General features: G+C 52.0%; 1 protein-coding gene across 1 annotated transcript; it reads left to right on the top strand.

Moving 5' to 3' along the window:
• The first annotated feature begins 22,936 nt into the window (after positions 1 to 22,936).
• Positions 22,937 to 24,048, top strand: Sdhaf1 (succinate dehydrogenase complex assembly factor 1). Its single transcript, XM_021642435.2, has one exon. The coding sequence runs from the start codon at positions 23,030 to 23,032 to the stop codon at positions 23,366 to 23,368; it is 339 nt and encodes a 112-aa protein (XP_021498110.1). The 5' UTR covers positions 22,937 to 23,029; the 3' UTR covers positions 23,369 to 24,048.
• Positions 24,049 to 24,777: the final 729 nt, after the last annotated feature.

The raw sequence follows: 24,777 nt of genomic DNA, 5'->3' as shown, positions 1-24,777 counted from the left end.
CTAGGTGACCCTGAGCTTCGCGCAGGCTCGGCGTGGCCCGGCGCTGGCCGTGGTGCTGAACGGGCTAGCCGCGGCCTGCGCGCCCGAGATTCTTCAGGTAACCTTGGAATTAAGGGGTTCTAGCTCAACCGTGGAGACAAAAGAAAAGGGAAAGCGTGCTCGGAGAGAATCTGGGGTTTCTCAGCAACGGAGGCATTATTGTTATTTTTATTGTTCTGGTTTTTTTGAGGCATGATTTCCCTATGTAACGCTGTCTGGCTTGGAACTTGGTGTGTGGAGGACACCGCCAACACACCTTAGATCTGTGGCATCTTTTGAAAGGACTCAGTGTGGAGGCTCCTGATCATAATCCTAGTACTTGGGAGGCCGAGGCAGGGAGATTGCTGGGAGTTTAAACCAGCTTGAGCTACACACTGAGTTCCCAGCCACAGCAGCAATGCCTGGCCTGCAGTAAATGTTTGCTCTTTTTTGTTTTTGTTTTTTTCAATCGGGGTATCACCATGTAGCTCTGGAATCTGCTGTGTAGACCACACTGGCCTTGGGCTCCCAGAGATCTGCCTGATTCTGGCTTGTCAGTGTCAGGATTAAAGATATGCACCATCATGCCTGGATAATCAACACTTTTAATTCAAATTGTACACTTTTATTTTATGTTATTTATTTATTTATTTATTTTGGTTTTTCGAGACAGGGTCTCTCTGTGTAGCCCTGGCTGTCCTGGAACTGGGTTCTGTAGACCAGGCTGGCCTCAGGGTCAGAGATCCTGCTGGGATGAAAGGCATGCAGGGCTGCCACCTGGCTACGCGTCTTCAGTCACAGTTAAAAACCATCAGAGTTAGGAAGACGGGGCATGCGCTGCCTCTCCAGAGGCCTCGGGTGCAAGTCCCATCCCATAGTTGGTGGTTTAGAGCCGCAGCTGGCTGCACTCATGTCACATCCTTGAAGTGAAAAGAATAAATCGTCATTAGATAATCATTAGAGCTGAGGTTTGTGCCTTGGGAGCCTGACAGACACCTCACAGCATTACAGCGTTTGGGAGGCTAGGCGACAGGATTGCTCCGGGTGTGAAACCAGCCGGGCTGCAGACCTTGTCTGAAAACAAAAGCAAAACAAAACACTCCGGATATCCGAAGGTCTTCCCATAGGAGCCCCGACTCCTGCGTGGGCCCCTCCCCCACCACACACACAAAGCCTTCTCCCCTTTTAGTGATCCGTTGTGATGAATAGTATCAATTTTGGAAAAACAAAATGTCAATGTTGATACTAAGCATGGTAACGTTGTGTGTAGATTACACAAAAACTGTGATTTCTTTGTGGCAATAAAAAGATTTTATACAGTAAGATTTTATATCTCAGACTTCTTGTTTGTTTTGTTTTGAGACAATAACTAACCGCGTAACCCTATCTGGCCTGGAACTTTTTGTAGACCAGCCTGGCCTTGAGCGCACAGAGATCTGGCTGCTTTTGTTTCCTGAGTGCTGGGATTACAGATCTGGGTGGGCCACCACACCCAGATCAACACTGGCTTGTTTGTTTGTTTGTTTGTTTGTTTGTTTTTTGCATTTGGTGCAAGTAAGAACCGTCCTAAGTACTGGAGATGTTCATGGACTGACCCTCGGCTTGTGCGCTAATTCGTGTCAAAAAAAAAAAAAGCTGTATCACATCTCCATACAAAATATACAAAGCTATCTGTGCCTGGTGTCACATGCCTGAGACCCCAGGAAGAGTGAGAGCTAGGAGTGGGGTTCAGCAGGAAAGAAGCACCCTAGAATTCACTGGGGAGGAATGTGGCTCTCGGGTACATCGTCTGCTGGCGTTGGTGACGCCCTGGATTCACAGCACTCACTGAGAGGGAGATAGAGACAGGGAGAGAACAGTCTATAGAATGAACTTAAAATACTGGCATCCAGCTGCCTTCATGGGAAGCTGGTGCTCTCCGTTTGACGGCTGCCCTTTTCCCCAGCCAGGCTGCGCTCATCACCACCGAGTTGTTCCTCAGCCCTGGCCTTCTCCTTCTGCTGATGCATACAAACCTTCTTCATTCACAGCTGGCAGCCCTGATGACTTCTGGATGCTGAGGGTGCAATGCCAGGGAGCCTGGGCGCCCAGATATGGAGACAGGTGAGAGACGAGGCCCAGCACCAGGAACCAGCCCTGCCCTGCTCTCTCCGTCCAGGCTCCATGGACTCTGACTAAGGGAAAATGGAACCCTTCCCTGGAATCCCTTCCTCCCCTGGTAATGGGACCACCTGTCACCTTGAAAAACACAGGCCTAAGTGTGTGCCAACCCGCCCAAACCATCTGGGCATGTGACCAGCTTTAAGACTCTGTGTGTGTGTGTGTGTGTGTGTGTGTTGGTTCCTGAGACAGAGTCTTACAATGTAGCTCAGTCTGGTCTTGAATGTGAAATCCTCCTGCCTTGTCTTCCCGAGCACTGGGATTACAGGCCTGCACCCTTCTACCCGGCTTTCAAGGTGATATTTCCAAGATTCCAAACACATTGGGTCTCCAGCTCCAAGACAATGGTGAAAGACACCTGAAGCTGAGCCAGGGACTTGCAGCTTCAGCCACAGCTGTATCTGCCCCCGACACCACAGCCATGACTCATCCAGTTTGTACAACCAACTATGCAGAAACTCTGGCCAAGTTGGAACCAACACCATGCCCAAAGCCAAGCCGGCCTGTCTGGATAGTCACATTATGAGGGATAAACTAAGCCAATGGGAAGCCACAGGTGTCAGGAGGCAGAGGCAGGTGGATCCCTGTGAGTCTGAGGGCAGCCTAGTCTACAGACTGAGTTCTAGGACAGCCAGGGCTACACAGAAAAACCCCGACTCAAAAAACAAACAGGAGGAGGAGGAAGGTAGGTCCTCATCCTCACAGCAGTCACTTTGCTGAGTGAACCACTTTCCAAGACCTAGATAGACTTTGCCTTTGTTTTCCTTTTGTTTGGTTGGGTGGTTGTTCTTTTGGTTTTTCAAGATTGGATTTCCCTGTGCAGCATGGCTGTCTTAATCTTAATTACTGATGTTGACTCTCAGACACACATCAATACTTCATCTGACGATACACAAACACGCAGGTTCCAGGGACTTTAGAGTTCAGAGCCGCTGCCTGGAAGTGGAGGCAGAGACCTGACACAGGTGCCCAGCAGGCTTTGAAGAGGACGCCCACGTGCACAGCCGTTCGGGCTCAGCTGTCGGGTGTGGGTCTGGTGACAGGGTCCTGGGGTGCCCCTCTTCTAGCCCCAGGAAGAGGAGTTTCCTATGCTCTGGTTTGGTCCATCAACTCGTGTGTCTGATGTGTTGGGGCTAATTTGGTGTATCTTCCAGGCTCGTCATTTACTGGTATAGGTATATTTTTTATCAGTGTGTGCCTCCTGCTCTGTGGGCAGGTGATGGCTGCTTACTTGTGCAAACAAGAAGCACAGCCTTTTGTTGTTGTTTGAGACAGGGTTTATCTGTGTAGCCCTGGCTGTCCTGGAACTCCCTCTGTAGACCAGGCTGGCCTTGAACTCATTGAGATCCGCCTGCCTCTGCCTCCTGAGTGCTGGAACTAAAGGCATACACCACCTCTGCCTGGCTCAGCGTCATTCTTTCTTGTCACTTGTACTCAAAACGGAGAAAGTCAAGTGAAGGCAATGGCTTTAGAAAGCGGAGTCATTCTGAGTGCAGCACAGAGCCTGCAAGATGAGGCTCAGCTGAACATAGAGCAGCCCAGATCAGGCCTGGCCTGTTTTCATCTAGAATGCGCAAGCCCATCTGTTTCCATTCTTAGCATCATGAGATAGATAGACAGATAGATAGATAAATAGATAGATAGATAGATAGATAGATAGATAGATAGATAGACAGATAGATAGACAGATAGATGAAGGAGAAAGAAGGAAGAAGCTACAGTCCAGAGAGGTCACCCAAGGTCTCACAGTAGTGAGTGACCACACAGGGGTTTGAGCACAGGTCATCTGCTCCAGGGTCTTTTTCTTTCTTTTCTCTCATTTAGTAATTTTTACTTTTCCTTCTTTTTAGACAGGGTCTCGTGAAACTCACGCTAGCCTGGAACTCACCATGTCATCAAGGTTGACCTTGAACTTCTGATCGTCTGACTCTGCCTCCCAAGTGCTGGGGTCACAGGTGCGCACACCATGCCTGCTTCCTTTCCCCCGTGAGTTCTCCCCATTTAAAATAACCCGATCCAATCTACTCAGGCCTAAGTGCTTACTCGATGCTGAGCGGTCAGCCTTAAGAACATACACACGTGAGCAGTGCTCAATGGACTCGGCAGGTTGCAGTCAAGCGTTTGTATGTATGTGTACATGTAGCGGTAATAATTTAAAAATGAAAACAACAGAGATAATGCATGAAAGTAGAAGGAGGCATTTGAGGGAGAGGAAGGAGAGCAGTGGAGGACAGCAGGATATGGTAACAGGGGACTGAAGACGATGGAAATATATCATAAACATAGAGGAAGCATCATAATAAAACCCATCCGTTTACACAATTAATAAATGCTAATAAGATGATTATATAAAAACATATATAGGAAATCTAGTATCAAGGACCTTACAACCAGCCGGGCACAGTGGCAAATGCCTGTAATCCCAGCCCTCTGGGAGGCAGAGGCAGGCGGATCTCTGTGAGTTCAAGGCCAGCCTGTCTACAAAGTGAGTCCAGGACAGCCAGGACTACACAGAGAAACCCTGTCTCAAACAACAACAAAAGGCTGTGCTTCTTGTTTGCACAAGTAAGCAGCCATCACCTGCCCACAGAGCAGGAGGCACACACTGATAAAAAAAATATACCTATACCAGTAAATGACGAGCCTGGAAGATACACCAAATTAGCCCAACACATCAGACACACGAGTTGATGGACCAAACCAGACCATAGGAAACTCCCCTTCCTGGGGCTAGAAGAGGTGCACCCCAGGACCCTGTCACCAGACCCACACCCCACAACTGAGCCTGAACGGCTGTGCACGTGGGCGTCCTCTTCAAAGCCTGCTGGGTAGGCACCTGTGTCAGTTCTCTGCCTCCACTTCCAGGCAGCGGCTCTGAACTCTAAAGTCCCTGGAACTCTCTCTCGGCCACTGTGCAACCTGCGTGTTTGTGTATCATCAGATGAAGTATTGATGTGTGGTCTGAGAGTCAACATCAGTAATTCAGATTGGAACACGCACACGCACACAGGCACACACACACACCCTGGCTGTGGGGTGTAGCTCAGCGGGTAGAGTGCTGGCCACCCGCTGGCCTAAAATGCAGAGCCCGGCTGGGTTCAGGGCCCACAGCTGTGTGACGTGGGTGTGGTGGCGCACACCTGAGGCCCCGAACTGTGAAGTGCAGGCAGGGATCAGGCGTTCCAGGCCTCTCGTGGCTGTAGGGCGACATGAAGGCCGGCTGTCCGTGGAGGCTGGGGCTACCGGACGAACTGCAGCGAAGAAATCGCTGGCGCTTGTGACTTTATTGGTTAGTCAATAAATCCTGACACTGTGGGAAGATACAACTGTCCACCCATGTCTCTTTCTCTCTAGTGTTTACATTGTGTGTGTGTGTGTGTGTGTGTGGTGTATGTGTGGTGTGTGTGTGTGTGTGTATGCCTATGTGTGTATGTGTATGTGTGTGTGTGTGTGTGTGTGTATGTCTGTGTATGTATGCCTGTGTGTGTGTGGTGTGTGTGTGTGGTGTGTGTGTGTGTGTGTGTCTATGTGTGTGTGTGGTGTGTGTGGTGTGTGTGTGTGTGTGTCTATGTGTGTGTGTGGTCTGTGTGGTGTGTGTGTGTGGTGTGTGTGTGTGTGTGTGTATGTGTGGTCTGTGTGGTGTGTGTGGTGTGTGTGTGTGTGTTTTTGTGTGTATGTCTATGTGTGTGTGGTGTGTGTGTGTGTGTGTGTGTCTATGTGTGTGTGTGGTCTGTGTGGTGTGTGTGTGGTGTGTGTGTGTGTGTGTGTATGTGTGGTGTGTGTGGTGTGTGTGTGTGTGTTTTTGTGTGTATGTCTATGTGTGTGTGTGTGTGTGTGTGTGTGTGTGGTCTGTGTGGTGTGTGTGTATGTCTATGTGTGTGTGTTTGTGTGTGTGTATGTCTGTGTATGTATGCCTGTGTATGTGTGGTGTGTGTGTGTGTATGTCTATGTGTGTGTGTGTGAGTGTGTGTGTGGTCTATGTGTGTGTGTTTCTGTGAGGTGAGAAAGTGGGTGCCATGCTGTGCGCCTGGATTTGCACTTCTGCATGGCTGTCTCCCAGAAGCCTTGTGTTGGCATCTTCCCTGCAGGCCTCCCGGAAGGAGACTCCTGGAGCTAGGAGCCACATCCCTAGGGCATCCTACCTGGGGCAGGGCGGCTACACGAACCGGGGCAGGGCGGCTGAGTTGTTGAGAATGGCCGTTCACAGGTGTGTTTCTTGTCACTGTAACTAAGTTCCTGACAGAAATCACCTAAGAGCGAAAAGGATCATGTGGACTCAGGGGGAACCCAGTTCATCACGCAGGAGAGGCGTGGGCACTAGTGTGTCTTGGGTTGTGTAATTGGGAGCTCCTGGCATGGCTCATTCATGTCTTCATGAATCAGGAAGCAGAGAACTCGGGCAGGAGACAGAAGTGGGCATCACCAGTCCACCGCCCCGTTATCCCCACCGGCCAGGGTGGAGACGTGGGTCAGTGCTTAAGGGCACTGGCTGCTCTCACAGAGGACGGGGTTCGGTTCCCAGCACCCGCATGGTGGTTTACAACCAACCATTCTTAACTCCAGTTCCAGGAGACCTGCTCCTGCTTCTAACATCTGCAGGTACCACGCACACATGTGGTACACATGCATACATGTAGGCGAAACACTCGCATAACATAAAATGAATGCATCGAATAAGAAACTTAAAAAAAGGTTCAGCCCCAGCCACTCCTTCTACTGGCTGGGCCATAGCTCCAAAATAGCGCTGCCGGCGGGAAACATTTTAAACAGACATTTTCATCTTTGGAAGACATTTCCCATTCAGGTGTACAGGAAGCGATATACATATATGGTCTGGATTCGGTTCCTTGGAGCTCAGGTGATGGTCCCTGGCTCTTACAGCTGAAGACTTGCTGGTCTAGGACCAGACACTCTGAGTTCTTGCTCTCTGGGGACTAGAATACTTAGGGTCTAGGTTCTGGGGCATGAAGGGGTCTCTCGGCCCTGGGAAGTGACTTATAGTGACTGGGAATAATAATAATAAAAAAAAAAACCTCCAGTAAAAACGTATAGTTTCTGGATTGGTGGACTGTCCATTCCAGCAGGTGAGAATTCTAGAACAAGAATTCTGAGTCCAGGAACATTGAGACGGCTCCTGAGATGGTCAGGAACATTGACCCTATCTCAAAAAAAAAATGTTTTTAATTAAAAAACAAAAAACAAAACAAACAAAAAAAAAAACATGCACACACAAATTCTGAATTCACAGCCAAACTGTTCTTTTTTTTTTTTTTTGTTATTCCCAGAGGAGAGCCCTGATTTCTTTTTTTAAATGACTATTATTTGTTCCATCCTTATTCTTGTCTATGAAGTGCACATGCATGAGAGTCCAGAACACTCATGTCACAGGGCACACACATGGAAGTGACAGGACAGCCTCGGCTGCTGGCCCTCACCTCCTCCTTCGTTGAGACCTTGTCTCTCCTTTCACTGTTGGCCACTGCACACACCAGGTCAGCTGGCCTCCCATCTGGGTGTGAGAGCACTGAGGTTTCAGGTCACACCTAGCTTTCTAGGGGGTTCTGGGGTATGAGCTCAGATCCTCAGACTTTACCCTGAGGACCTCCCAAGCCGGGAAATCTTCCTTTCCCAGGACACAACTTCCTCATCTCTGGGATAATCCAAGAACTACCGGTCAAGGCCGCAGACGGCAGCCTGGGCACTTGAAGGCGTTGCAGACCGACCCCCTGAGCTTGCTCTGAGCATCCAAGCAAATCTGCTAACACTGATTCCCCAGAGCTCCAGCCCGACACTCCCCCACACCCCATCTTCCCAGCATGTGCGGGAGAACCCACGAAACGTGGGTGCCGTGGAGACACCTGGCCCCAGCCCCTCTGGGCTCCACGGGGCGCTGGCTTTTCCAGCGGCTGCAGATGCCATGCCACAGCCATGCCCTCCAGCTGCCCACAGGAGGCAGACACGTAGCCCCATGCAGACACAGTGCTGGGGTTCAGTATATATAGCTGCTTGCTCGGTTCTCCATCGGGGCACCCAGATATTGCTGACAAGATGCTACCCCAGGGAATGAGAGATCGCTCAGTGGTGAAAACGTTGGCCTCACCATGTGAGGACCAGAGTGTAAATCCAGCCCTAGATAAGGATGACAGGGGCTCTTGGGAAAAACCTGGTTGGTGAGACTAGTCCCAGTGACGAGCTCAGGTCTGACGGAGAGAGCCTGCTTCAACGAACAGTGTAAGGGCATTCCCATATCAAGCTCAGACTCCCACGTACACAGGAGCACAGCACACGTGCGCTCCGCCACACGCCCAACACACACAAACATGTATGCACCCACACGCACAGCATGGTCATGCATGAAAATGGGTGGAAGGAAAGAGTTCATTACTTCCACCATCCTGGGCCACTCAGCCAATCGCCGGCTTCCCAGCCTGCCTTGCCTGCATCTGTGACATCCTTTTGACCTCCCTAGGGTCCTTGCATCTATCCACGAGTTGTCACTGAGCCGCTCTTTCACGGCTGGAATGTCCCTCTCCCTAGACACTCAGCTCTGCTCCGTCCACTGTGAAACGTGCCAGCTGCCGGGCGGGCAGGGCTTTCCCTGGTGGAAGCTAGCCTGTGGCCTACGTGCCTCGGGCCTCCATCCAACCACTGGGTTGCTCATTTGGAAAAGCTGGCTCCATGCCTGCCTGGGCTCAGCTCGTGGTCCATCCTAGTGCGCCATGCACAAATTAGTCCTGAGACCTTATGCTCCCCCTGGTGCCAGCCTCAAACCTACTCACTCTGTTGTGGCCCAGACCTTCAACATTTACCCAGCCTGAGGCGTCAGCTCTATTCTGAAAGCCAGCTCCCAGCTCACATCTGTCATCAGCGGCACTCATGGGCTAAGAGTTCGTGCCCAGCCTGGGCTGCAGAGCAAGATGCTGCTTCAAAACGAATCAAAAATGAGTAGGTACAAAAATGCATCTTCCGGCTTTCACTCCCCCAGTTCCCAGACCTTCTCCACTTCAGGGACTCGGAGCCTCTTCCTGGCTCCAGCCTCAAGCCCTTACTCATCCTGGAGAGCTAGCCACGCCTGGCCTCGCCTATATGACACAAAAGAGTCTGGACAGCTTGTGGCGGGGCTTTTGACTGAAGAACCTGCTTTGAATAGGTTTCTTGCAGGGAGTTCTTAAATGCCGTGGGATTTTTCCAGAGCTTGGCTGCGTGTGTGTTCAAAGTGCTGGGCTCACTGGACAGGCTCTGGGTGGAGAGCAAGCTGGCCCCGACATCATAATGCAGACCGCTAATCCTGGGGGGAGGTCTAGGCAAATGTTGCCCTGGGTGTCCGTGCTGGAGTGGAAGCAGGACATGAGGACTTCGGTGTGGGGGTCCCTGCCCATCTGAATAGGTTGTGATTCAGGGAAGGCGGGACTTCCTCTGTCACCAGCTCCCGTTGTAGCCCCTTGCCCACAGGGCCCTCAGAGTGGCGCCCCCTGCTGGGCTCTGCTCCCTGTGCAATGGTGGCACCGAATCAGGAGTATGTGCCAGCTAGCTGCTCTGAGGGTTCTGGCTTCCACTCTGCCCGGGCTGAGCTCTCCATCCCGTGCCCTGTGACACAGACCTCACTCCTCACGCCTCTTTAACTCCTCTCACCTGCCAGGTCCCCTCTGCCCACGCCTCAGATACTCTTGCCCTCAGTCCTCGTTAAGGTTTCTATTGCTGCAAAGGAACATGACCAAAAAGCACATTTCGGGGGGGGAAAAGGTTTCCTTGGCTCGCACTCCCACATTGTAGTCCATCGTTGAAGAAGGCCAGGATGGGAACTCAAACAGGACAGAAACCTGGAGGCCGCTGAGGCAGAGGCCATGGATGGGCGCTGCTTGCTGGCTTGCTCAGCCTGCTTCCTTATAGAACCTGGGACCATCCGCCCAAGGATGGCTCCATCCACAAGGGCTGAGCTCACCTACATCAATCCCTAATTAGAAAATGCCCAAGCCGGGTGTGGCAGCACGCACCTTTAGTCTCAGCACGTGGGATGACAAGGCAGAGGCAGGTGGATCTCTGCGAGTTTGAGGCCAGCCTGGTCTACAAATAGAGTCCGGGACAGCCAGGTGTAGCGCTTATTTTTATAAAACTCTATTTTATTTGGGGTGTTTCTAACTCCCTTCCAACCTCCCAAGCCTACGTAGGAGAAAGGTTAGTGGGGAGAGGAAGCACAGACCCCCCCCCACTTCTCTTGGCTCTTTAGGGTTGAAGGGTCTTTGGGGGACCTGCCAATCTCCATGAACAGCAAACGCAGCCAGCAGTCTCCTCCAAGCCGCTGTGTCCCGTCTGCTCCAAAAGGCCACACTGTCACCGTCAGTCCTGGTCTCTGCAAACTGCCACACGCCACCACCGCACTTTTCCTTTCTGTGCTCTCAAATTTATATCCTCAGAGCCGGAGACCACGCCCCTCTCTGTGTCACACACGAAGCAGGCCGCTATCAGCTGTCAAAGATCGCACCCCAAATGAGACAATTATCAGCTGTGGACAAACTAAAGCCCAGACTAAAATCCCACATGTGGGATTAAAACAAAAACAGATTTATATAACGTAACTGAGTTTTTAAATTAATTGCAGCCAGGACTTTTACACAGAGGAAACCCAGTCGAAAGAGAAAGAAAGAAAAAGAAAGAAAGAAAAAAAGAAAGAAAGAAAGAAAGAAAGAAAGAAAGAAAGAAAGAAAGAGAAAGGAAAGGAAAAAACAGAAAAGAAAGGAAAAAAACAGAATAGAAAAGAAAATGCCCCACAGGATTGCCTATAGCCCGATTTTATGGAGACATTTTCTTAACTGAGGCTGTCTCCTCTCTGATGACTCTAGCTTGTGCCAAGGTGATGTGAAACCAGCCAGGACCTCCTCTTTCTCCCAGACCTGTCCACCCTCCCTTATGGCCCTCGCCCCCAGTGCGGACAGAGCCCGTGTGGCATCACTTGCTGGCCGGGAGCAGGGCAGAGGGACGGCTACCCAAGTGCTGCACTGCCTGTACCCAGAGCACAGGTGCAGGCACAGCAGCGCTCACCGACCTCAGACACTTGAGAGGGCCCAGGGCAGCGCTGGCACCCCTCCGGACACGCTCGAGGCTGAAGCTGCTTCCGGAACTGCACGGCCAAAGCGGCCTCACTCTCTAGACTGCAGAGTCCTCTCTGCATCTGCCAGGAAGCCTGTGGCTGCCAGCCGAGCGGTCGGTGCCAGGGTAGCTCCTTGGCAGATGTCCGGCTCTGCTGTGAGGCCTCCCCTCAAAGGTGTGCAGAGTCAGGGGAGGCCGGGGGAGACCTGGGTCTGTCCTGGGCGAGAACCTCCTAAGTGCAGACAGGATAGAGCAAGATGGAGTCCCACGCACAGCTCCCGGAGGAGGAACTGGATTCTGTTTCTTGGTGAATGCTTACAAAGCGTCGCTCGCCTCAGATGCTATTTTAAGACAGTAGTTTTCAAAAAATGCCCCAGGAACATCAGCACCTGGGACTTGTTAAAAAAAAAAAAAGGCACTCAAAACTCAGAGCGAGGCTACAGCTCGGCAGAGCGCTGTCTGAGGCTCACACAAGCTGTAGGCTCTCTCTCTCTCCCCAGCAAGCACACGATCGAAAGCGCGCCACACACACTTTGCAGGACATGCTAATGCATGCCTGTTATCTCAGCACTCAAGCAGAGGCAGGAGGATTGTGGGTTTGAAGCCAGTTTAGGCTACATAACAAATCCAGGGCTTTGCCTCAAAGCCAAACCAAACCACAAATATCACTGTCTTTGGGCCGAGTCTCTAGGTCGGTGGTGAAGCATGAGACCACAGCATGACAGAGGGTGGCAGGAGCAGGCTTTGCCGTGCCTCGGGAATCCTGATTCAGAAAGTTTAGAGTGGGGTCCAGCATTGTAGGTGTGAGTGTGTGTGTGTGTTTGCACGTGAGTGCATTCAAGTGTGTGAATGCAGGCATAAACACCATAGCGTACTGTGAGGGTCAAAGGACAACCTCCACCTTATTTCAGACAAGGCCTCGTTGCTGTTGGAAGCTGCGTACGCAAGGCTGTGGCCCACCAGCTTGCGGGGGCTCTCCATCCCACCTCCCAGCTCACCGCTGGAGCAATGGCCACGCCGCACGCTGCAGATCGTGAGGGCTCTGGGGATTGGAACGCAAGCCTTTGTGCTTCCCGGAGAGCTCGTTGCAAGGATGCAAGGCCAGGGCTTGAGTCACGTGGCCTTGCATCCTAGGTTCTAACAAGCTCTCCAGAAGATTCTGCTGCAGGGCTGGGCTCACAGACTCCGTCCTGCCTGCCCCGAGGCAGCTCAGGCCAGCTCCACACAGCTCCACGGCTGGGGATGTAGCTCAGTGGTAGAGCGCTTGGCTGGCATGCATGAGGCCCTGTGCTAAACCTACAACCAAACAGAACCACTGAGGGGAAAATGCATTAAAAACAAAACAAAACAAAACTCTTCTAGAAGCTAAGTATCCCTTAGATCCCACAGCCAATGCCGACAACCTGCTTCTGATCCCTCCTGCTACAGCCAGAACAGGATTTTTTGAGACAAAGTCTCACTGTGTAGCCCTGGCTGGCCTGGAACTCATCCTGTAGACCAGGCTGGCCTCAAACTCAGAGATCCGCCCGCCTCTGCCCCCCGAATGTTAGGATTGCCTGGCTAAAATGCAGTTATATGATGTAAAATTAGTTCCAACCTGAGCTGAGTGTGGTCGCACACCGTTGTAATCCCAGAGCTTGGGAAGGGGAGGCAGGAGGGACGGAAGTTCAAGGCCAGCCTTGGCAGCATAGTGGGACAGAGGGCAGCCTGAGCTATGTGAGACTTTATCTCAACAACAACTGGTTCCAGCCTGGCGTGCTGGCATTCACGCGTGATGCTAGCCGTGTGGGAGGCTGAGGCGGAGGAAGTGCAAGCCCGAGGCTGGCCTGAACTACACCTGAATAAATAGATAAATAAATGATAAATAGATAAAAGGTCAACAATATTCTGGCCTCTTAGCTGACCTTTATCACCAAGTCCCCTATCTACCTCAGTTAATTCTCCTGACAGCCCCATCAGGCAAGCACACTCTATGAAGGAAAGGAAAAGAGGAGCCATAAATGGTTAAAGAATGTGCCCGCTGTCATACGCCTGAAAACCGTGAAGCTAGGCGTGAACATTACAGTTCACAAATTTCCATCACCCTTGAGTCTTGGTTTCCACTTGTTCCCTCCGAGTTTCTCGTGTGTTCTTGGACTCACCTTGGCTTATCTTTTCTTAGAAATTACATTTGTGGGTGCAGCATGAGTGAGAGAGAAAGAGAGAGTGAGTGTGTGTGTGTGATTGAGAGAGAGAGAGAGTTAGAGAGAGAGAGAGATTAGAGTCAGTTCTTTTCTTTTACCACGTGTGTCCCAGGGCTCAAACTCAAGGTCATCATGCTTGGCAGCAAGTTCCTTTAGCAGCTGAAACATCTATCAGTCCCCACCCATCTTTATGCAGAGGGAGCAGTATTTTCTGCTCCCTCTCCTTGCCTTTTCTGTGTGTGTGTGTGTTGTTTGGAGGGTTTTTTTTGGGGGGGGGGGTATTTTTTGGTTTGGGGTTTTTCGAGACAGGGTTTCTTTGTGTAGCCCTGGCTGTCCTGAAACTCACTCAGTAGACCAGGCTGGCCTTGAACTCGCAGAGATCCCTCTGCCTCTGCGCCCCGGAGTGCTGGGATTACAGGCGTGCAGCCTCCACCACCCGGCTCTCCGCGCCTTTTTTTACATCTAGGTTCGAATGCTTGTGCACAGAGCAATGATCTCCATACACGCTTTCTGTCCAACCGTGACCCAGCCAACCACCTAGGCCGGAGGCGGAGTCTCGGGGACGGGACTTGCCCAAAGATGTCCAGCAGCTCCGAGCGAGGATGTCCACTTAATGGCAGCGTGGAGGGTCCGAGGAGAGGAAGTCAAGGGCTCGGGGGGCAGACGTAACTTCGAAGACCACAGGGGTCTGGCGAGTTCCTTTCTTCAGGCTTGCGTGGGTGGAGAGGAGAGAGGCGCTTGCCTGTGGGTCTCCTCTCTTCCCTCTGTGCCTGTCGGCTTCTCTCCGGAGGGGAGTCCTCCCCCTAGTGGTAGCAGCAAAGGCTCCGACAGCTTCGGAGACAATCCTCCCAGCTTCAAAGCCCGACATCCTCTTCCCATTGGTTGCGGCCGTTGGCCAATTATCATGGCCCCGGGGAGGAAGGCCTAATCTGATTGGCCAAGCGTGGATCCAGCCTTTGGGCATCCCTGCCTAGAACCTTGAAGGCCGTGGAATCACCGCAAAGGCTGAAAGTGAGAACGCGGAGGCGTGATGGTACCCGGTCACCCCATCACTCCAAAGGATCAAAAAGGCCAGGCCGGGCTGGTCTGTACAAGATCGTGATGAAGACAGGATTGCAGTGCTGTTGCCGCGCAAGCGTAAGGTCCCGTGCGCCATGCCCGGGATCTCAAAATAAAGGGAGATGATCAGGGTTGGGGCTGTGGCTTAGTGGGTCTCGGATTTGTAGTATTTATCAGACGACCGGAGAATGAAAGGCGGATGCTACCCAAGATAGCTGGGTAACGGCCTCCGGACGCGAAGAATTGGCAGCAGCCCTGGCCGAAAAGACTTCTCTCAGCTGGGCCTGGTGGCTCACGCCTGTGATCCCAGCACTTCAGGGAGGCAGAGGCGGATCTCTGTGAGTTCGAGGCCAGCCTGGTCTATGTAGTGAGCCCAGGACCAAAAAAACAAGCAACCAAACCAAACCAAACCAAACTTGTATACTTCTCTCTGCAGAAACAATGTGCCTGGGTATTGAAAACAGCCCATCCTGTTCCCAGTCAAACCACAAAAAATAGCTGCAACTTCCTGCAAGCCATCACACTCCACACACACGTATGTGTATGTGTTCATGCATGTGAGTGTGTGTCCCTCAGTCCCTCTAAATGCTCTCACCCTTCATCCCCAGAAAGGTTGTGATCCCTTGATGTTCCAATAAAGCAGGCTCAGCCTATTGATTCTGTCTGCTTCTCAGCCCACTTTTCTTACAAAAACAATACAACATCACTTTAAACAAACACAGTCACCAACAGGCTCCCCTAGAGACCCCTCTTTCCCTCTGATAGCCCTCTTAGTCACTTTCCTGCTGGACGTCAAAGTGTAACGAAGACTGTAGGTTGGCATGATGGCGCCTATGGATGCCTATAGACCTCAGCACTCAAGGGGCAGAGCAGGCAAACTGCCACAGTTGGAGGCCAGCCTGGGCTGCATGGAGGCCAAGTGAGCCAAGGGCAGACGTGGTAGTGTCTCTGCAGTCCCTGTACTTGGAAGGTGGAGGCAAGAGGATCAAGGAGTTCAAGACTAGCCTCAGATACATAGCAAGTTTGAGGCCAGCCTGGGCTATAGGGGGTGTATCAAAGACACAAAGATTTGCTTTTCTTTTCCTTCTGTTTTTGTTTGTGAGGTTTTTGTTCTTGTTTTTTGTTGTTGTTTTTCTCAAGACAGAGTTTCTCTGTGTAGCCCTGGCTGTCCTGAGACCCACTTTGTAGACCAGGCTGGACTCAACCTCAAGATCCGCCTGCCTCTGCCTTCAGAGTGCTGGAATTAAAGGTGTGCGCACAACAAACGAGAGGTGGCTCAGCAGTTAAAGGCCAGGCTCACAACCAAAAATAAAAGCTTTCCAATTTTCTTTCTTCTCCCCTCTGCCTCCTTCCCTGTCTTTTGAGTGCTAGGGATGGAATACGAGAGCACACTCTGGCACTGAGCCCCAGCCCCAGCCCCAGCCCTAGGAAATCGGAAGCTTCTTTTGATACAAAAGCAATGAGTCTTTACATGGGCCTGCTCACACCTAATGGGTAGTTTAAAACAGGACAAAAACTTTCATCTCTGCCTCCATTTTGTCTTTTTCTTTTGCTGAGCTGCAGTCCTCTTTGGTTCCAGGAGCAACAGATCTGTTTCTGAGAGGTCTAATAATGCCAAAGCCACCCTCTCCCCTAACCCCCCCCCACACACACACCAAAAAAAAAACCAAAAAAAACCAGGAGGCCCCAATCTGTTTGGCTAATCTGACTCCATGACAGGCTTCATTTTTCAGCTAGGCCTAAGGTTCTGTTATTTGGAACATAGAGAAACAGTTTCTGGGAAAACTGCAGCTCACAGGCAGCCAATCAGCTTAAAGGTTAACACATGGGCTTGAGCTAAGTCTAATGATTCAGCAAACCTGAGGAAAAGTCCTTAGCAGCTCTGGAAAGTTCCTAAATGTTTAGCCAGCCCTACATCCCCCACATACGTCCTGAGTGTCTACTAACCGGTCAAACGAAAGGCTGCCTCCCTCCTTCTGGAACTCCCCCAATTGCGGTTAAATTGAGCCTGTGTGCTCACTTCGTGGTCCCATTCTACAGAATGGTGGCCCTGGCATGCTGGTAAATTTCTGCAGAACAAACAAACACTCCTTGCTTCTGCATGCTGCTTGAGTCTGGGGTCTTTCTTCAGTGATTCTCAGACCCTAACATTACAGGTTGAGATGAACCCTCCAGGCAGCAGCAACTTTCTAATCAGCGACAAGAGCAAGCCTGACCCGCTTGGACCTGCAGACCACACGCTGACCAATAGTAACTAGCCGGCCATGCGCCTCACCCGCGCCTGACCACACGCTGACCAATAGTAACTAGCCGGCCATGCGCCTCACCCGCGCCTGCTGTCCCCACCCTACTCAGGATTGTTGATGCAGGACTGGGGGTGCTGGTCCCCTTGTCTTCTAGGTATAGTTATACTCATTAAAGTTCCTTTCCTGCAGCTGGAGAGATGGCCCAGTGTTTATGAGCGCTTAATACTCTTACAGAGGACCCAGGGTCGGTTTCCAGCACCCACATGCCAGCTCACGACTGCCTCTAGCTCCAGTTTTATGGGACCCAATGCCCTTTTCTGGCCTCCTTGGGCACCAGGCATTAAAGGTCTGCACAGTGACTCCTGGCCAGGTGAGACTACATAGTGAGACCCTGTCTTTTTTTAAAAAATATCCTAACCAGAGTGTAGCCAAGTATGTAGAAAAAAGGTATGAGTTATGACAGGACTGAATCACAGTAAAACATAAGGTCAGCTCTACCCTGTGGCAGGGTCGGCTAGTGCCAGCGATGAACAGCCACTTCCAGAAAGCAGGGTTGAAAAGTTTAAAATTTAGAACTTAATTTCACCTTAGAAACGAAATGGAAGCTGAATACAAAGAAGCTGCAGCTTTGTCTCAAATAACAGGCTATAACAGTTGAGTTAGGATTTCTCCGTGTAACTCTGGCAGTCCTGGAACTCACTCTGTAGACCAGGCTGGCTTGGAACTCAAGAGACCCACCTACCTCTGCTTCCCAAGGTCTGGGATTAAAGGAGAGTGCCACCACCGCCTGGCTGCATACTTTCTTTTTAAATCGCCTTCCGCCACAGAGACTGACTGTGACTGAAGCACCAATCAAAAAGCACGCAGGGGCTGGACCTAGACCCCTACACAGATGTAGCAGAGATGCAGCTTGGTCTTCCTGTGGGTCCCCTAACAATGGGACTCTGTTGCCTGCCTTTGGATCCCTTTTCCCTAACTGGGCTGTCTTGTCTGGCCTCAGTGGCAGCACTTAGTCCTGCTTTGGCTTGAGGTGCCAGGGTGGCTTGGTACCCGTTAAGGTCCTTCCTTCCTCTGAGATGGAGAGGGAGGAATGGGGGACGGGAGGGGGCGTGCGGTTGGGGAGGAGAGGAGGGAGTGGGCTGGGATCAGGCTGTGGTTGCCTTGGGTGTGCTGCCTCCTCACAGCAGCAGAACAGTAACGAAGGCAGTCACACTGGTGTAGGCTCACAGTGGAAGCCTGCTGGCCCCTAACTCCTTTGTGTGTGAGCCACTGTATTGCCTTAGATATGATTTGTTGGTTTTCCAGAATCGGGCTCTGTCTTAGGACTCCAGTAACACACTGTCTTCTCTGATGGCTGCTGTGCTCCTTCCTGTAGGAGTTTGCCGATTCCTCCCCCGCTGGCTCTGCACTTACCATTTTTCCTTTGTTTTAATTTCTCAGTCTCCTGCATCTCAAGATGGCCTTGAGCTCACTGTGCAGCTGAGGATGACCTTGACCTCAAGATCCTCCTGTCTCCACCTCCCGAGTGAGACATTACAGGCAGCCACCTCCAGTACACTCAGCTTTGAATGTCCTATAGACAGACCTCCCCCGGGCTTGATACGAGTACTCTGCCTCTGACTCACCTTCCGACCCCAGCACCCCATTGCTTGCCAAAGCCACTTTCTCACCTTGATCCTCAGTGATCCGTGGACAGGCCCACCAGTTCCTCTGTCATCTTCCTGGACTTCCCCTTGCTTTGCAACTGCCCCTCCCCCCAAACTGTTCTGTCCTTACTCCTCATTTAGCTTCCGCTGACCTCTCAGTAGGATGGACCATCCAATTAATGCACCATTGATCCCCCAACTGAATCCTTTATGGCTTCCACGGTGCCTCTGGCCAACTTCCCACTGAATCATTTTATGATCCTTAATGACTGTCTCCTTTTACCAACCTCTAATGTCTCTTAGTTTTGTGTTGTTGGTTTTTTTCTTTTTCCAATTAAGACTGGGTCTCACTGTGTTGCCCAGGCTGTCCTCCATCTCCAACCTCCGGCCTCGGGCTCAGGAGCAATTACTGCCGGAGTCACTGCATCCAGCTTTACTCTCAGTCTCTGCCTCTCCCACAGTGCTGGAGACTGGGCCTTGCTCGAGCTAGAGAAGCTAGAGAAGCTAGAGAAGTGTTCTGCCTCCAGATCACACCACCACCCATCTTGCTGTTGTTTGGAGACAGGGATTCAGCGGCCCAGCATTCCTCTTGTAGACCAGGCTGCTCTTCGGCTAGCTATGGAGACCAGGATGTCGGGCTTAGCTCCCCAGGCGGCTTGTCAAGCACGCTGACAAGTTAGTGAGTTTGTCTTTACCAGGCAGCAGCAGGGTATGGCAGTGTGGCTCGGTGGATTCCGGAGCCCCTGGTGTCCTAGCGTCTCCTTCCTGCACTTCTCTCTCCCTGCCCGGTGACCCCTCCTGACTGGTAATCTTTCCCCCACAAACTCCCTCTGCGTGGGTGACCACGGTCCTGCAGTTCCTCTTTCTCTGGGCCTGCCAGCTCTGTGCAGACAGACTTCAACTTTTTGATACGAGTACTCCGGCTGAACTATCTTTGACCCATCTTTCCTGCCCACTGAATTTTCCATTTGCTCACTGACTCACCTTCTGACCCCAGCACCCCATTGCCACCCAGAGCCACTTTCTCACCTTGATCCTCAGTGATCCATGGACAGGCCCAGTTCCTCCGTCATCTTCCTGGACTTCCCCTTGCTTCCCAACTGGGCCTCCCTGACCTAAGAGTCAACCTGGCATGCGTGACATCATTGAGGCTTTGGGGACCCCAGTTTGTATTCTAGTCTCTTCCCTCCTACCCCAGGTTGTTCTCCCCGACACGCACACCTCTCTTCCTTTTCCACCCGTAACTCTCTGCTCTCTGTGTCTCTTGCTTCTTTCCATCTCCGAGTCGTCCCGGGGCTGTGACACTACTGTCCACCCCGGCCTTGAGATGGCTCATATAGCTTGTGCTCCCAGAGCACCGGAGCACAGAGCAAGAGCTGCGCTGGACACAGCGCAAGTGGCAGCTACTGCTGTGAGTGTGACAAATGTGTGTGTGACAGGGCTTGGGGCTGAGTGCTGCCACCTGTGTCCGTGACTGCAGCTAAATGCAGCTACTGGTGTGTGGGCGGTTACCTACCGCTGAGCGCAGTCTGGTACCCAGAACCTGACTGCAGTTGCAGAGACTGGGCTGAGAGGTGAGTTGCAGGCACAGCTGCCCCAGTCTCAGGGTGACCCACAGAGGGGCCATGTGCTGGCTAGTTTTATGTCAACTTTTATTTGCTTGGTTTTTGTTTGTTTGTTTGTTTGTTTCGAGACAGTGTTTCTCTGTGTAGCCCTGGATGCTTTGTTAGACCAGGCTGGCCTCAAACTCAGAGATCCAACTGCTTCTGCCCCCAGGAGTGCTGTGATTAAAGGCCTGCATTACTACCGACCAGCTTGTTGTATTTTTTTTTCTTTTCATTCTTTTCTCTCCCTCCCTCTCTCTCCTTCTCTCAGTTTTGTTTTATGTCAACCTGACCCAAGATGGAGTCATCTGAGAGGAGGGAATCTGAATTGGAAAGTTGCCTTCGTAAGTCTGGGCTGTAGGCAAGCTTGCAGCACTTTTTTTTTTTTCTTTCTTCCTTTCTTTTTTTTTTTTTGGGGGGGAGGGCGGGTGCTTTTCCAGACAGGGTCTCACTGTGCAGCTCTGGCTGTCCTGGAACTTGCTCTGTAGACCAGGCTGGCCTTGAACTCACAGAGATCTGCCTGCCTCTGCCTCCCAAGTGCTGGGATCACAGAGGTCAACAACTACCTCCAGCTTTGCAGGGCATTTTCTTTTTCTTTTGAGACAGGGTTTCTCTGTGTAGCCCTGCCTGTCCTGGAACTCGCTCTGTGGACTAGTGAAATCCTGTCTTAAAAAACAAACAAAAAGAAAAAAGAAGAAAGAGAGAGAGAGAGAGAGAGAGAGAGAGAGAGAGAGAGAGAGAGAGAGCAGTCCTTCACGGCCTGTGCATCAGCTCCTGCCTCAAGGTTCCTGTCTCAAGCTTCCTGCCCTGGCTTCCCTCACCCTACTGTGTGATTCAGGATATGTAAACAAAACAAACCCCTTCCTCCTCAAGTCACTTCCGGTGGTGGTGCTTCATCACAGCAGTAGTGACCCTAACTAGGACTAGGTCCTAGATTTATTCTTCAGCACTGACAGAAGTAAAGATGGAGTAGCTGGTATTTGTATTATCATCTGCCATGTACTACAGATTTATCTAAAGTTACCCGGATAGTTCTGGGTAAGGATGAGAGCCCAGGCCCCTTCCTGGAGAGGCTGAGGGATGCCTACTGGACCTACCCTCCGTTCAACCCACAAGCCCGGGAAAGCCAGTCAGCTATCAACGTGGCTTTTGTCAATCTGGCCGCCCCAGACTTCCAACACAAGCTCTGACGGCTAAATGGATTCAGAGGTAAACAATTAACTGAGTTGGTTGCTATACTAGAAAAGGTTACAATAACAGGGAAACTCCAGAGGACAAACAAAACCCTGGACTGGCAAAGATCCTATTTTCGGCCTGTTGTGACCCACCTCTCACAAAGGAGCTGAGGAATCTGGCCTAAGGGAGAGGAGGAGGTAAGGGGGCTCCTCCCCAGGGGTTGGGTGACTAGGCTCCCGCCTCCCGTTGAGAAAGATCAATGCTATGAGTGCAAGGAAAAGGAGCATTGGAAAAATGAATGTCCTAAGAGAGCCCAGACCAATAGGTCAGAGGTCCTGGAGCTACAAGAACTCAGTGACCCGAGGACTCGGCACTCATGCCCCCCTCCACCAGCCGTGGGGTGGAGGAAAGCCTGTGGATTTCTTGGTGGACACTGGAGCTCAACGTTCAGTCCTAAAACAACCAATGGGACCCCTTTCAGACAAAAGTTCAGGGTGCCACAGGCACCAAGGCCTATCATGGTCTACCTGAAGACAGTGGACTTGGGAATGAGACCATTCATTTATGGTCACATCAGGATACCCTTATCCTCTTCTGGGTCATGACCTCCTGGCCAAATGGGGCCCAAAGCCATTTTGGACCGGAGGAAGTGCAGGTCCTAGATGGGAAGGCCCAATACATATTTTAACCTTGGCCCTGGAGGATGAGTCTCACCACTTGGGGCCCCTGACCCCAATGCTTTCCTGCAAAAGGACCATTCCTGAGGTATGGGCTGAGACCACCTCAGCAGGACGGGCCAAACATCGGCCCTGACACCTGGCTTGTGTTAGAGATAGTTAACTGCATGATTGTTTTGGAAAGTCCCTAAGTTCCTGATCCATCCTGATTGGCTCCGCACCTTGGCTAGCTGCCCACCAATCAAAATAAAGGTCACCTAATCGTCCCTGGAATTCCCCTGAGGATCTATAAATAAGGCCGGTCTAGGTTGCCACCGTTTTTTGTGACAGGTGGCAATTCCAGCATGCTGGAGTCGTCTACGGAGTAAACACTCTGTTTTTGCATACCATCTGAGTCAGGATTCTTTCTTCCGCGAATCACGGACCCTAACACACTACCCTAAACTCCCTCCAGCTTGCGGGCTTCCCTCCCCCGACTACTTATTCTCCTTATAACCGTGTTATTCTCACTGCTCTCTATACCCTGCTCCTACTTCTCCATGTTTTCTCTATTCAGTGTCCCCTGGTATTCTCTCCTCTCTCGCCGACAGCCTGGGCTACGTCCAGTCTACTTTCTCTTTCTCCTCTGGACTCTCCTGGATGCCTCTGGCTATTTTCTCTCCCACATCTACAAAAAACAAACAAACAAACAAACAAAAACTCTTCCCGTTAACCATACCATGGGGCAGTCATGCAGTCAGTTTGCACACCTCCCAACCCCTAAAATAATCTTTTTAAAAAACCGCTTGTCCCTTTCCAACGTTACTACGCCCTTTGGTGACCCACGGATTCGAACCCTTCACTCTCCGTCCTCCCAGGACTCATCACTCTCTCTTCCAACTCCCAGCCGGAGCGCACTTGCTTAGGTCCTTCCCATTCCTTGAATTCAAGTCCACAAATCTCCAGAACTGTAGGCCCCTAAAGCACATCCACACCCCTTAGGGTGGACCGGAACATCAGACCCCGCCCCTCTATGACGTACTACAGCGCCAGCCAATCGGCTGCAGAGGCACCGGTTACCAGGAGGCGGGACTTCCGGCGGCCGCGGCCGTTGCCCTGCCCTTTAGCTTCTCCGCCCTGAGGGTCGGGGCGGTCCTTCCGCGGTCTGGGCCTGCTGACGGGGACACAGTGGACATGAGGCGGCTCAGCCGGCTGCAGAGGCAAGTTCTGGGCCTGTACCGAGAGCTGCTGCGCGCTGGGCGCGGGAAGCCGGGCGCCGAGGCGCGGGTGCGGGCCGAGTTCCGGCAGCACGCCAGCCTTCCGCGCTCCGACGTGCTGCGCATCGAGTATCTGTACCGCCGGGGACGGCGCCAGCTGCAGCAGCTGCGTTCCGGCCACGCCACAGCCATGGGGATCTTCGTGCGCCCTCAGGGCCCGACGGCAGCCCAGGAAGCCGTGCTGGACGGTAGCGATGGCCCAAAGAGCCCTTGTGGAAACACGGGGGCACGGGAGACGCCATCCGATGGACGGTGACAGACAGACCCCAGAGAAGGGTCCCTTCTGACAGTTTGGGGAGGATCGGAAACTCATCTCGTGGAAGGGGAGATGTCTGGAGAGAATTGTCCCGACGCGCGATGAGAGACCAGACACTCCCTCACCAAGAAGGTTCCGGGCATCCTGTGGCACCGGCAGGCTGCACAGCGTCTGCCGTGATGCACCAACCCAAAGTCAAAGAGAGTTCAAACGAACTTCCTCCTCCCCTCGGACTGATGGGACCCAGACACCCAGAGACATCCCTCTCGACTTCAGAGAACACACTCACCCACCCACCTCCCGCCCTTTGCTGTTTCTGACGCAGGGTTTCTCTGTGTAACAGTCCTGGCTGTGCTGGACTCGCTTTGTTGACTAGCAGGGCCTCGAACTCACAGATCCGCATGCCTCTGCCCCCCCAGTTGCTGGCGTTCAAGGCGTGAGCCACCGCACTGAGCAAGTTTAATAAAATATCCAGATGAACCGTGAGAAACTTCGCAGTCCAGTTGAGAAAACAGTTGTCCCACTCATCGTGACAAACGAGGGAGGTTACTGTAGCTCATCCCAGGCTGATAAGCCAACGACCCCTGGAGGATCCCTCGTGGTTCCAAGAGGCAGTCCCTCAAGGGTTCACGTTCCTCAGGATTATTGTCTAAAGGGAATAAATGTGAGGTGTGCTCATATCCTTGTTGCTTGTCTTCAGATTTTTCTGTCCTTAGGGTTTTTGTTTCTGTCTTTTTGCTTTCTGGTTGAGACAGGGTCTTGCTATGATGTAGCCCAGGCTGGTCTCAGCGTTGAGCTCCTTCAGCCTCTAAACTGGGATTGTAGGCATGTGCTGCCATGCCAGAGGCAGGTGGGAAGAAAAGGGAGGCATGCGCGCCCCAGCTGAGGCATGCGCGCCCCAGCTGAGGCTTGGTGTGAGACAGAAGAGGCTGTGACCCATCATATATGGCTTTTATCTCAGTCTCGTCACCCCTCCCCATGGGATGCTAGCTACCTGTTCCTCGCTCAGCCTGTTTCGTCCATCAGGGTGAACCTGGTTGGTTTGGTTTTTACTGTTTTTGAGACGTAGACCTCGGTCTGGTCCTGTGAGGGATAATGGCCTGCAGCTCCTGCCTGCACCTCCACCTCACAGGCGTGTTCTCCCACAACACACGCTGGCTTACTGCGTGCATGTGAGGCTAGGCATGAAGCTAGGGCCTTGTGTTTGCGCAGCCAGTGCTCTAACCACTGACCGTCACCTCCAGCCCCGAGGTGGCCCTGTCAGTCTTGCCCTTGGTGTCCTCTCAAAAGCCAGAGTTTTGAAAGTGACTACTGGAGTTCTGCCCAACCTCTGCCCTTTTCATGTCCGAGCCGCCTGTCTCACCTCTTCCTAGCTCTGTGGGCCTGAGCTACACAGAGTGACCTTGTCT

The sequence above is a fragment of the Meriones unguiculatus genome, chromosome 14, assembly GCF_030254825.1.
Source record: "Meriones unguiculatus strain TT.TT164.6M chromosome 14, Bangor_MerUng_6.1, whole genome shotgun sequence".
Taxonomy (NCBI): domain Eukaryota; kingdom Metazoa; phylum Chordata; class Mammalia; order Rodentia; family Muridae; genus Meriones; species Meriones unguiculatus.
Note: the sequence above shows the minus strand (reverse complement) of the source record. Positions and strands in the feature narration are given on the sequence as shown.

What these genes read in the sequence shown, in the direction of transcription:
- Sdhaf1 (XM_021642435.2), top strand. Translation starts at nt 23,030, where the DNA reads ATGAGGCGGCTCAGCCGGCTGCAGAGGCAAGTTCTGGGCCTGTACCGA.